This window comes from Jaculus jaculus, chromosome 6 (genome assembly GCF_020740685.1).
Source record: "Jaculus jaculus isolate mJacJac1 chromosome 6, mJacJac1.mat.Y.cur, whole genome shotgun sequence".
NCBI lineage: Eukaryota > Metazoa > Chordata > Mammalia > Rodentia > Dipodidae > Jaculus > Jaculus jaculus.
This window is the reverse complement of record NC_059107.1, coordinates 96406238-96419410: the sequence shown is the minus strand read 5'-3', so window position 1 is coordinate 96419410 and position 13173 is coordinate 96406238. Positions and strand designations below refer to the sequence as shown.

At 40.2% G+C, this 13173-nt stretch overlaps 1 protein-coding gene across 22 annotated transcripts in view; it reads right to left on the bottom strand.

The window, feature by feature from the left end:
• Nucleotides 1-39: 39 nt before the first annotated feature.
• Nucleotides 40-13173, bottom strand: part of Pcbp2 (poly(rC) binding protein 2) — a 44141-nt gene continuing 31007 nt past the window's right edge. For 12 of the 22 annotated variants that reach the window (XM_045152768.1, XM_045152771.1, XM_045152773.1 and 9 more), the window contains 2 exons: nt 10859-11028; nt 5996-6670 (listed from right to left, as the gene is read on the bottom strand). In XM_045152768.1, coding sequence (XP_045008703.1) covers nt 6322-6670; nt 10859-11028 — 519 coding nt within the window. In that variant the 3' untranslated portion in view covers nt 5996-6321. Of the gene's footprint in view, nt 887-5995; nt 6671-10858; nt 11029-13173 lie in introns of those variants that run through there. The other 10 variants (XM_045152781.1, XM_045152782.1, XM_045152785.1 and 7 more) reach the window with 1 other exon arrangement.

Here is a 13173-nt window from a genome sequence, read left to right as displayed (position 1 = left end):
AGATCTCAGGCATTGGTAGAGAAGACTATAAACGAATAGTTATTAGAAACAAGAGATTTAAGTTTCTGTTTAAAGTATGTGAACATGAATAAGGTGATAAGTCATTCCCAAGATGCTTAATACTAGCTAGATACAAGTCCAGTTATTTTCATGTGTGTACATGTGCACATATTATCCCACTCCAGCTCCACAGAAGTGTCTGCTACTCTACAATCCTGGGGAAAGTATAACCTTCAGGCTTCAGGCACAAGTTTTACAGGGTCTAATCGTGGTCATGGGAAAGAGAAAGGGCAAATAAAAAAAACATGTAGTGGCAAAACAGAAAATATCTTAATTGGAATAAATTCTTCTATTCAAACCCAGTAAGGGTCTGGTGAGGGTGAAAAGGTACAAAAATAACAGCAAGACAACAGGAATAAAACCCACATAATCACTGTGGCGTCCAGTTTCTATTCACAAAAGAAAAAGCTCCAGTCCATCTTTTAATTTTTTTTTTGAAAAATTCCTGACATTACAGAACTAAACTGAAATGTATTAATATTCCACTCTTACATTTCCATGACAAAAAAAAATTCATGAGCAAAAAAAAAAAAAAAAAAAAAAAACGAAAAAGGGGTAAGGGTAGAAGCTTATAAAACTAAATATGGATCTCAGCATTAACAGCTGAACAGAGAAAGGAATTAAAACGCTTTAATTAAAAAATCACGAGTGGATGATAAATTGTGTAGAAACTGAAAATTTACAAACTATTTAAAACCTGGAATCGCTGACTGTTCAGAAACTACACAGATGGATCATGGGTGGTGGTGGTGAACAGCAGAAAGGGAGTATGGATGAATCTGCACTGTTCTAGCTGCTCCCCATGCCACCCGTCTCCGAGGAAAGCCTGTAAAACAAAAACAAGAACTGAGAGTTAGTTTCCACAGTGCTCACTAGCACCTCACATTCAGAACTTTCCAAGAAAATCTGATAAAACAGAAACAAGAACTGAAAACCCCAGTACTCAAGTGTCCACAATCAGGAAGTGGTTCATTAGCAAAGACGACATTTCTTGGATTAACCAGAACTGTTTTTCTTTTATTGGCATGTGTGCGTGCAGATGCATGTGTCTGAATGAGTGAGGAGGCCAAAGGACAGTATTGGGGCATTCCTCAGGAACGCATCCATCTTTTTTAAAAAGTATCTCTTATTAACCTGTAGCTTACCAAGTAGGCTAGATTGGCAGCCAACAAGCCCCACCGATTCTCCTGTCTTTTACCTCCCAGCACTGAGATTACAAATACATGGCATCACAACTGGCAGTTTTATGTGAGTACCAGGAATCAAACTCAGTTCCTCTATGCTTGTACAAAAAAGCGCTTTACTTATTAAACTACGTTCTTAAGCCTATAGAGGTTTTGAAATACAAGTTTCTGAGAAAGTAAATCAGAAGAGGGAAGAAGCACCTTGGTGACATTTTCTTTAAAGCCTTATCCTTATCTGTTGAAGGATTTGGGGACTGAACAGATGTCTCAGCTGTTCAGTGCATGCCTGCAAAGCCTGATGACCATGGTTCAATTCCCTAGTACCCATATATGCCACTAAGAGCTGGAGAGATGGCTCAGCACTTAAGTCACTTGCTTGCAAAGCCTGATGGCCTGGGTTTGACTCCCCAATGCCCACATAAAACCATATACACAAAGTGGTACATATGTCTGGAGTTTGTTTGCAGCAGGGCCCTGGCATGCCCATTCTCATTCATATGGGCACTTTCTGCAGAGAGCTAATAAAAATATTTTTTTGAGGGCTGGAGAGATGGCTTAGTGGTTAAGGAGCTTGCCTGAAAAGCCAAAAGACCCAGGTTTGATTCCTCAGGACCCACATAAGCCAGATGCAGAGATGAGGCATGTGTCTGGAATCTATTTGCAGCAGCACCTATTCTCTCAAATAAAAAATAAAACTTTAAAAAGCTAATTATTTTTCCTCTTATTTTTACCTCCTCCAAAAATAGAATACATCAGTTTGGAAAAGGAAAAACTAAATAGTCTCATAAGGCTAATGCTTTCAAAACTCAGAAGTCTTTACTTTAGCATTGGGCTCCTCTCAATGTGAAGCCTATTATTTTGATGAAGCTATATTGTTTTAAATGCCAAAGGCATCTAATGTTAAAGGAAACAAGTACTTTGCAATCTACTGTTTTCAGGTTTATATTTTAAAACAAAAACATTAAGAAGAGAAAACAAACCAAAAAAATGTACCTTATTCTTGAAACTAAATAAAATACACAGCCTTCTCACTGAGCCAAATCCTCCTTTGAAACCTATCTAGCTATAATATTCTTCAGCCTAACACTCCAACTGAGCTATTTCGGCTGTCCTTAGGCTATATATTATTCTGTTTCAATTAGGTCATATGAGGTCCTAGAAACCAAATAGGGTTTTCAAGACAGGGTCTTACTCTAACCCAAGCTAACCTGGAACTCATTCCTTTAGTCCCAGGCTGGCCTAAAACTCATGGCAATCCTACCTCTGCCTCCTGAGTGCTGGGATTAAAGGCACATCAGGCTTCTAGGGCTTTTAAGGAAGTGTATCTAGGCATTTAGTTCCTTTACTGGTATTACTAGATAAGACAGCAATATTTAGCTTCTCACTTTGAATAAATCTCCATGTGCAGCACTGTTACAGTGTGGTGGCACATGCATTTAATCCCACTTGAAAGGGAGGCAGAGGTAGAAGACTACTGTGAGTTCAAGGCCAGCCTGAGAGTTAATTCCAGGTGAGCCTGGAGTACAATGAGACCCCACATTAAAACACATACCAAAAAAAAAAAAAAAAAAAAAAAAACAGGCAAAATTTATTTCATAATGAGTTGGGTAAGTCAATAGAATAGAACTGATAATCATCTGTATCTGTAACAATGCAAAGCTAAAAGCAGCTAATGAATGGGGAAAAACTAAGGGCTAAGAAACTGAAGAGTTCTTTCAATTACACATTACCTTTACTTTTTAAGTTAAAATTCTATCTCCCTTACCACCTTAAATTCAACTAAGAACATGTCTGAAAAGTCAAAAATGCAGGTAAGGGGGCTGGGTTAGTACTATTATAAGTAACTTCAGTTTAGCATGAAGGGAAATATTTACTCCTTTGGGAGAGGAATAGGTTCTTGCAAATCTCAAAACAGGATGAACTGGGCCAAGGTAACAATGAGCTTTTAATGAAAAAGTTCAATAGGAAAGAAAATTCAAGAACTATTTGGCTACAGAATAGACAGAGAACCTTAAAAAAAGTCATGCAAGACAGTGGTAGCACTCTGGTAACAAACATAAAGAGCACTGCAACTGTCCAGAATTCATAATCAAGTGTAGACTAATAATGATGTGTACAAGAAGGGGCAAGGGCATCAGAGGAGAAATGAAAAATTCAAAGATTGGACCACATGAGGGAGCTCTAACCTCTTAAAAATTTAACATCAAGTACTTGTAGGAGTTAAAGATACTTTTCCCCCCGGACCCATCTGGATTCCTTCCCAGCACTACTTTACTTAGTGAATATTCATTAGATTAAGAAATCTTATAGTGGCGCACGCCTTTAATCCCAGCACTTGGGAGGCAGAGGTAAGAGGACTGTGGTGAGTCTAAAGACACCCTGAGAATACATAGTGAATTCCAGGTCAGCCTGAGCTAGAGTGAGACCCTACCTCGAAAAACCAAAAAAAAAAAAAAAAAAAAAAAGAGAGAGAGAGAGAGAGAGAGAGAGAGAGAGACAGACAGAAGGGCTGTCTCAGCAGTTAAGGCGCTGCCTGCAAAGCCTAAAAAAAGGGCTAACAACTTGGGTTCAATTCATCAGTACCCACATACAGCTAACTAGATACAAAAAGTGGTGTATACATCTGCAGTTCATTTGCTGCAGCTGGAAGCCCCATTGTGTCCATATTTCTTCTATCTACCTGTTTCCAAATTAATAAATATTTTTAAAAATATTGTTTTATTTTCATTTTTATTTGATAGGAGAGACAGGGAGAGAATGATTGCACCAAGACACCCAGCCACCACAGATGAATGCCAGATACATGTGCCCCCTTGTGCAGATATCTGGCTTACATGGGTCCTGGGGAGTTGAACCTGGATCCTCCGGCTTTGCAGGCAAATGGCTTAACTAAGCCATCTCTCTAGCCCAACAAATATTTTTTTTTAAGTCTTCTAATCAACTACATAAATTAAAAAAGGATCAGCATGCTAAGTTCTATCTATCAAGAGGGACACTGGACCTGACAATGTACGAAGCAACTAACATGAAAATATCAACCTACATAATAAAGTATGCCCCTCTAAAATCTTCCATAAAGCCTGGAGAATGTTAACACAAATTCATAAGCCCCAAATAGGACAAAGGACAAATAATAATATCACTGACTAACATACTGTGATGTCCATAAAGAGCTTGTTTAACAATGTCACCCAAAGGGATGCTGGAAAAATTTCACCAGGAAAAAAAAAAATCGACATCATTTTTCTACTGCCCTGGGAAGAACCTGGCCACACAAACATTGGTTGAATGGAAGAAAATCAAATGGCCTTCTGCCAACATACCTAAAGTATTTTCTCCTTTCCTTTTCTTTTTTTTGGGGGGGTGGAGAGGGGAGTGGGGAGATGGTGGTGGTGCTGGAAATAAAACCCAGAGCCTTGTGAATGATACCCAAACACTTTTGCCAATGCCTAAACTATACCCCTTAGCCCATTATTTCTAGTCATATAGAAACAAATCTGTGCCCATATTATGGGATAAGAAAATGAGCAAATTGTTGGAAGCAAACCTCAGTATACAGCACACTGTGTCCAAGGGAACTGGGATAAAGCTCCAGTACCAGAGAGAGAAAATGGATAAACCACTAGGAGTACAATGACTTCAAGCAAAACACATGTGGTGTTTTTTGTTTAGTTTTTTTCTGCTACAGGAGGGGAAAATTAATCTGTAAAATTCTGTGAAATCTATCGCATAATTCCTTCTTGGGTTGTGTTCATGGAGACAAAGGTAGACAGGGAAGAGTACAGGTACTGGCTGTCTAACTAGAGTTGGTTTAGGATGACTCGTCAACATTCTGTAAAGTTCTGAGCAATGTCACAGATGGGTGGTTAAAAACCTTCGGGCTGGAGAGATGGCTTAGCGGTTAGGCGCTTGCCTGTGAAGCCTAAGGAGCCTAGGTCAAGGCTAAATTCCCCAGGACGCACGTTAGCCAGATGCACAAGGGGCGCATGAGTCTGGAGGTCGTCTGCAGTGGCTGGAAGCCCTGGCGTGCCCATTCTCTCTGTCTCTATCTGCCTCTTCCTCGCTCTGTGTGTCACTCTCAAATAAGTAAACAAAACAGAACAACAACAACAAAAAACCTTCCTTGTGGGCAGGAGACATGGCTTAATAAACAGTTAAGGCAACTGCCTGAAAAACCAAAGGACCAAAATCTTAATTCCCCAGACCCACATAAGCAAGATGCACAAAGGTGGTGCATGTGTTCGTGCACCCATTCTCTATCTGTTTCTCAAATAAATAAACTAAAAAATTAAGAAAATAAAACCTCCTTGTATCACAGAATGAAAGGTAATGCTCCATGAGGAATGTAGAGAAGCTACCTAACTTTCACTGACAAAACCTTGCTTGCCCACCATTCTGAGAAAAAAAAGTTCTTGGTATATATACCTGTTGGCATGATAAGGAATCTGAGAAAATGGTTCTTCACTATGAAGGTTCTTGCCATCTAAGGACCAACAGTATTTTAAAACTGCTAAAGGTCTTCTATGTAGGAATATTGGCAATGAATTATAAATTAATGTGGGGTGCAAAAAGGTCCAAGTCAGCTGCAGACTTCCAAGTTGACTAGCCACAGATAACAAGATCCCCACCCCTTCACCCGTCACAGCACACGGTGAACTAAGGTTCTTACTGTGGCAACTTTATTATAGCTAGAAACACAGATCTGAACAAGAAGGCCAGCTGACAGCTTAACCATTAATTAAAAAAAAAAAAAGGGTTAACCGAGAAGCTTTTATTCATTAACACAGAGCCTAACACATTGTTAATATTGCAAGGCAGAATAAAGCTACAAAAAAAGATAACAGAATGAGAAAATAAGAACTGTGGCTCAGTAAGTCAAAATGAAACAGGCACTCAGCTGAAAAGACCTAAGCCTAAACAAAGATTACCCTTGCCCACACCACCCACCCAGTTATCTACCCCACAAAGTAGTAAAAAGAAAATGGTCACAAGCGCACAATAGTTTGATTCTCACCAATGTTAACAAATAAAAACAAAATGAACCAACACTTGAGGATATATGCCTCAAGATATATACTCAGTAGGGAGAGAATCTCTGTTTCTCGCCTTTCAGTTTGTTAGTTACACATGGCACAGTAGAGGTGGTGGTGGTGGTAGCTGAAGCCCCGGTACCCTTAGCAGCAGACACAACATTTAGAGCCAGGAGAGGGATGGGTTTCATGCCAAGCAGACTGGAGACACAAGGGGCGGTCGGAAGAGGGTTGGGGAGGCTGGAGGGTGCGTCGGAGGTCCCCGCTGTGGCGAGCGAGGGGGTGGTGGTGGAGGAGGAAGAAGAAGAAGGGGTGGAGGGTTGAGAGAGGTTGATGCTGAGGTGATCAGGGATCGTGACGGAGGCTGCCTGGGAGGAGGGTTTAGCGTTTTCTAAACTGTAACAGAGGAAAAAAAAGGAACAAAAAAAAGGGTGGGTGGAAGGGAAGACCACAAAAGGGACAAAGTACAGGACAAAATCCGCTTTAGTCATATCAGTGCCTTTGGCTGCCAATTAGGCAGATCTACTATCAACTTATGACAAAGCCATCTCTCTTTAAGTCTGTATCCCACCCTCTAAATATTTATACTATTACTTCTTTTCCATAATGCTATTTAAAATTGCTTAAGTAAAGAAATTGCAGACAGACTAAGAAAAGGTATCATATAGAGCACATACTGACAAGCCAAGAAGCAAGGAGCAACAATTACTCAGGAAGCTGAGGCAAGAGGTTCACAAATTCAGGTTCTGTAGGGGTACAGAACAAGTTCAGAGCCAGTGTGGCAAGCATGACTCTCAAAACTTAGGAACAGAGTGTCTGAGTAGTGTATGTGAGCTGCCGGGCGGGAAAGGTGATGGTGGAGGGTAATTTTAGCTAGAGAAATGGCTAAGGTGCTAAAGCCAAAGGAACCAGGTTCAATTCTCCAGGACCAACATTAAGTCAGATGCAGGGGCACGAGCATCTTCAGTTTGTATGCAGTGCCTGGAAGCCCTGGCGTGCTCATTTTCTCTCTCTACCTATTTCAATCTCTCTCTCAAATTAAATAAATAAAATATTTTTAAATAGCCAGGCATGGTGGTTCACATCTTTAATCCCAGCATTTGGGAGGCAGAGGTAGGAGGATCACCGTGAGTTCAAGACCACCCTGAGAATACAGAGTGAGTTCCAGGTCAGCCTGGACTAGAGTGAGACCCTACCTTGAAAAATAAAAATAAATAAATAAAAAAGACTTCAATATCAGAATGATCTTAAAAAAAGAAAAAAGCTGAGCATGGTGGCACATGCCTTTTAATCCCAGCACTTGGGAGGCCAAGTTATGAGGATCACCATGAGTTCGAGTTCAGCTGAGACTACATAGTGAATTCCAGGTCAGCCTGTGCTGAAGGGTGACCCTACCTCAAAAAAAAAAAAAAAAAAAAAAAAAAAAAAAAAAAAAATCAAGACTATGAATAATATTCAATCTCCATAGGAAAAAATGTTTTACTCAAATCTAGTTTCCCATTTAAATGAAGAACCAATCAACTAATCAAACAATTACTTGTGAAGCTTTATATGTTACACTAAGAAAAATAAATAAAATAAAAATGTGCTGGGCATGGTGGCGCACGCCTTTAATCCCAGGACTTGGGAGGTAGAGGTAGGAGGATCCTTGTGAGTTCAAGGCCACCCTGAGACTACATAGTGATATGGGCTAGAGTGAGACCCTACCTTGGAAAAAAAAATGTTCTGAAGCAAGCACTCAGTATTTTTACCTGCCTCAAATCTCCTCAGTACTGGGATTACAGGTGTGCTACCACCACACCTGGCTTAAAAAAATTTTTTTTGACCTATTTTTGCTATTTTTCATATTGACATCCACTTATATGTCCAGAGCAAATGAACCAAAGTATTACAATAGAATGGAACATTATGAGTTCACAGTAGGTCACTGACTAGTCAGATTATCTTCAAGTTTACATAAATATAGCCTTTTTGGGCTGGAGAGATGGTTTAGTGGACCCAGGTTTGAATCCCCAGGACCCATGTAAACCAGATGCACAAAGAGGTGCATGCATCTGGAGTTCATTTGCACCAGCTGAAGGTCCTGTCATGTCCATGCTCTCTACCTGCTTATTTCTTTCTCTCTTAAATAAAATAAAACTTAAAAAAATACATATATAGCCTTTTCAATGAAAAATGCTTTAAAAATTTGTGTAGCTAGTACTGGGGACATTTTTCTCTTGGAAGACTGGTGTAGAGTATAAAAGGCCCCTTGTTATCTTAACTTTCCATACTCTTAATACTAAAACAAACTTAAAAGTACTACCAAAACATGTTTATAAAGCAAAAAGAATGCTTTACCTATTCCTGTGAGTGTGTTTAAGCAAGAACATGGATACTTTCTGGGGTCAAACAATGTGACCCAAAGTAACTGACTGCCATTAATAAAAGCTGATAAACATTTCTTGCCTAATATTAACAAAATCAGTTTGACTTTTGCATCAGAAGTAGGCCAAGATGTGGTCAAGAGCAACTCTGCACATAGTCCTTGCTTCGGTGTTTAGGCTTTAAAATCTGACCCACCCAGGCATGGTGGTGCCTCACTAGAGGCAGAGGAGGACTGCTGTTATTTTGAGGCCACCCTGAGACTACACAGTGAATTCCAGGTCAGCCTGAACTACGGTGAGGCCTTACCTCAGAGAAAAAAAAAAATGAAAAAGTCTGACCCAAATCCATAGTTTGTATAGTACATCAAATAGGGTACTACTGAACAGCAAGCTATTCACTAAAAATAATCTTGCAAAGAATGACTTAAAGTTATAAACTTCTTCCTTACAATGGTAGCCAATGATCTTACCAAAAAAGGACCAAAACAGTCCCAATTTCAACTATCTGACAATATTCAGGGCTTAGCCAAAACAGAAAATAACAATTTCCACATTTTTTCAAAAACATTATTTTTTTGCCATGTAAAACTCCCTTTCAATATCCCAGCTAGAAAGAAGAGAAGAAATCTTTGCTAACAACCTTGTGTAAAAGCTTACTATCATTTCAAACATTAAAGACTTGATGTGCTTGGTAAGTTGAAAGCTTAGTATCTCCACAGAAAACTCCACCTAGATATTGTCTTTTCTACATATACACTAGCAGTAGCTCAAAGCATGAAAATACAAAGAAAAAGCCGGGACTGCTACTGAGGAATCGACATATTCAACCAGGGATAAAATATCACAGCACAGCCGGGTGTGGTGGCTCAAGCCTTTAATCCCAGCATTTGGGAAGCAGAGGTAGGAGGATCACCATGAGTTTGAGACCCTGATACTACATAGTGAATTCCAGGTCAACCTGAGCTAGAGTGAGACCTTACCTCAAAAAAGAAAACAAAACAATAATAATAACCAAAGCACAAACAGAAGGTTAAGTACACACATGACAATAAGACTTGGGGCAAGAGAGATGGCTCAGCAGTCAAAGATGCTTGCTTGTAAAGCCTGAAGGCCTGGGTTCAATTACCCAGTAACTATGTAAAGCCAGATACAAAAAGTGTGTGTGTGTCTGGAGTTTGTGTGCAGTGGCATAAGGTCCTGACATGCCCATATTCCCTCTTGAGCTCTCTCTTCCTGTCTCGCTCAAATAAAAAATATATTTTTAAAAAATTCTTTCCTGCCGGGCATGTTGGCGCACACCTTTAATCCCAGCACTTGGGAGGCAGAGGTAGGTGGATCACAGTGAGTTCAAGGCCACCCTGAGACTACATAGTGAATTAATTCCACATCAGCCTGGACCAGAGTGAGACCCTACCTCAAAAAACTAAAATAAAAATTAAAAAGTGACTGAAGCACATGAGCATTAAGAAAGATATGTAATCCCAGCACTTGGGAGGCAGAGGTAGGAGGATCGCTGTGAGTTCGAGGCCACCCTGAGACTCCATAGTGAATTCCAGGTCAGCCTGGGCTAGAGTGAAACCCTACCTTGAAAAACCAAAAAAAAAAAAAAAAGAAAGATATGTACATCTGTCCTACAATTGTTGATTGTATTAACATTACCTAAGGAAACTGAGGAATAATAATAAAAACACAACTAGTATTTCTGGAATATTCTTAACCCTGAGCTACTCTTTCCCTAAAAATCTGAGAAATGTAACATTCATGCTATTTGAGAAAAATGTTTGCAGACTGAATGGTAAAGGCTGCTTCCAAGAAGGATATCTCATTCCTTTGTTAGATATCTGATTCCTTCATTATCCTTAGTCCAATTAAGTTGCTTTGGACTCCAATCAGTGAAATAGACAAAAAGAAAACCTACATTTTATCAGTATGGCTGCTATAGCCAGAGTACTGTCCTATTGAGGGAAGACATACCACCCTTTTCATTCTCCCAAATCAACAAAGTCAAGCAATCTGTGTGACCCCCATGCAAACTTATCCCAATCTATTACCCTTTCTGCTAAATTAGAGATGGAAGGAAAGCAGAGCTCACCCTTTTAAAACATGCTTTTACCATCTCTACTATTCCCAAGTAACCCTGTATTTAATTATACATTGCAGCACCCAACCTTCACTACTGAGTTGGCATTGATAAGAGGAAAAGGTAGGTAAACCTTACCTGACATTGATTAGATATTGGGCCAGGCTAATGCTGGCAGCAGATCCAGTGATGGTAACCTGCCTATCAGTAGACCCTTCCACTGGGTTTGCAATTTTGATCTGAGCCCCAGACATCTGACGGATCTCATTGATTTTGGCGCCCTGACGCCCGATTATGCAGCCAATCAACTTGAAAGGAAAGGAAAAGGCATACAAAATTAAGAGTTGCATGATTATATCCAAGCATTCTACCTCAACCCTCTAGTATCTACAATTTGTATATAAAAGTTTGGCAATGAAACCTACTATCTATCTATCTGCAACCAACAATCTCTGCCAAATTTTACCAAAAATCTTTGGAGCCGGGTGTGGTGGTGCATGCCTTTAATCCTAGCACTCGGGAGGCAGAGGTAGAATCACCTCGAGTTCGAGGCCACCATTAGGCTACATAGTAAAAAACTTCAGGTCAGCCTGAGCTAGAGTGAAACCCTAACTCAAAAAAAAAAAAAAACAAAAATCACCTGTGGGGCTAGAGATGGCTTAGCAATTATGGTGCTTGCCTGTAAAGCCAAAGGACCCAGGTTCAATTTCCCAGAACCCACATAAGCCAGATGTGGCACGTGTATTTTTGATTTTGTTTTCAGCACAGTTTGAAGGCCCTAGCTATGTCCATTCTCTTTCTCTCTTTCTCTCTTGAATAAATAAAAATAAACTAAAACACTGAATTAGGCAGGAGGATCACTGTTGAGTTCAAGGACAACCTAGAGTTAGAGTGAATTCCAGGTCAGCCTGGGTTATAATGAGACCATCCCTTGGTGGGGAGCAGAGACTTGGAAGTACAGGTTCCACAGTAATTCATGTTTTGTTTAAGGTAGGGTTTTACTATAGCACAGGCTGACCTGGAATTCACTGTGTAGTCTCAAAGTAGCCTTGAACTCAGGGCAATCCTCCTACCTCTGCCTCTGGAATGCTGGGATTAAAGATGTGTGGCACCGTGCATGGCTGTAATTCTTTAAGGGAAAAAAAATTGTGGGCTAGCCAGGCTACCTTGAGGTTAAAAAAACTGTGGGCTGGCGGTAGTTCAGTGGTTAGTGCCTGCAATGGCTAAGGACCAGGATTCAAGTCTCTAGTACCTACAAAAAGCCAGATGCACAGTGTCATATACATCTGGAGTTCTTCTGCAGTGGTTAGAGGCCCTGGCACTCCCATTCTTTCTCTATGTGCCTCTTTTGCACTTTGTCAAATAAATTAATTAATTTTCCGTGTGTGTGTGTGTGTGTGTGTGTGTGTAAATGAGTTGCCAAGTCCTCTTCATGCAAATAAGCACCACATGCATGAGCCACTTTCTTACATCTGCTTTTATGCAAGTGTTATAACAGGAAAGCTTTGCAATAAGGCATCTTTGAATCCCTGATGCATATTTATGTGGTTCCTGGGAAATCAAATTCCACCTAGCAGACTTTGCAATCAAGCACCTTTAACCACTGAAATACCTCCTCAGCTACCTTTTTTTTTTGGGGGGGGGGGGGGCTTTTTGAAGTTAAGGTTTCACTTTAGCCCAGGCCAACCAAGAAATCACTCTATAGTCTCTAGGTGTCCTCAAACTCACAGTGATACTCCTACTTCTTCCTCCCAAGTGCTGGGAAGCATGCCTGTCTCAACTCCAATTTTCTTTAAATGTTTTATTTGTTTGCTATTATTTATGAGAGAAACAAACAGAGAGAGAGAATTGGCTTGCCACGGCATCCAGCCTCTACAGATGAACCTCAGACACATGTACGACCTTGTGTATCTGGCTTACACGGGTACTGGGGAATCAAACCTGAGTCCTTAGGCTTTGCAGGAAAGTGCCTCAAATGCCATGTCATCTCTCCCCCCAACCCACCTTTTTCTTAGTTTAAGCCTTCACTTAAATTCATCCCACTATGATGAATGCACCATTACTACACTAATAAAAATTTTTGGTATCTTCAAAAGTTTTGCTTTGGGTAAAGAGAACAGAATATATTTATACTGGTCAATATTACAAAGTAACATGCTAATGTGCTAAAAATTTGTTTTATTCTCAACCCAAATAGCCACATATGGTTATTGGCAATCATGTTGAACATGATCTAACATTCAAGGACCATTCCACCGTGGTTAAGAAAAAAAAAAAAGCCGGGCGTGATGGCGCACGCCTTTAATCCCAGCACTCGGGAGGCAGAGGTAGGAGGATCACCGTGAGTTCAAGGCCACCCTGAGACTACAGAGTTTATTCCAGGTCAGCCTGGACCACAGTGAGACCCTACCTCGAAAAGCCAAAAAAAAAAAAAGGCAAGCAGTCAGATGTGT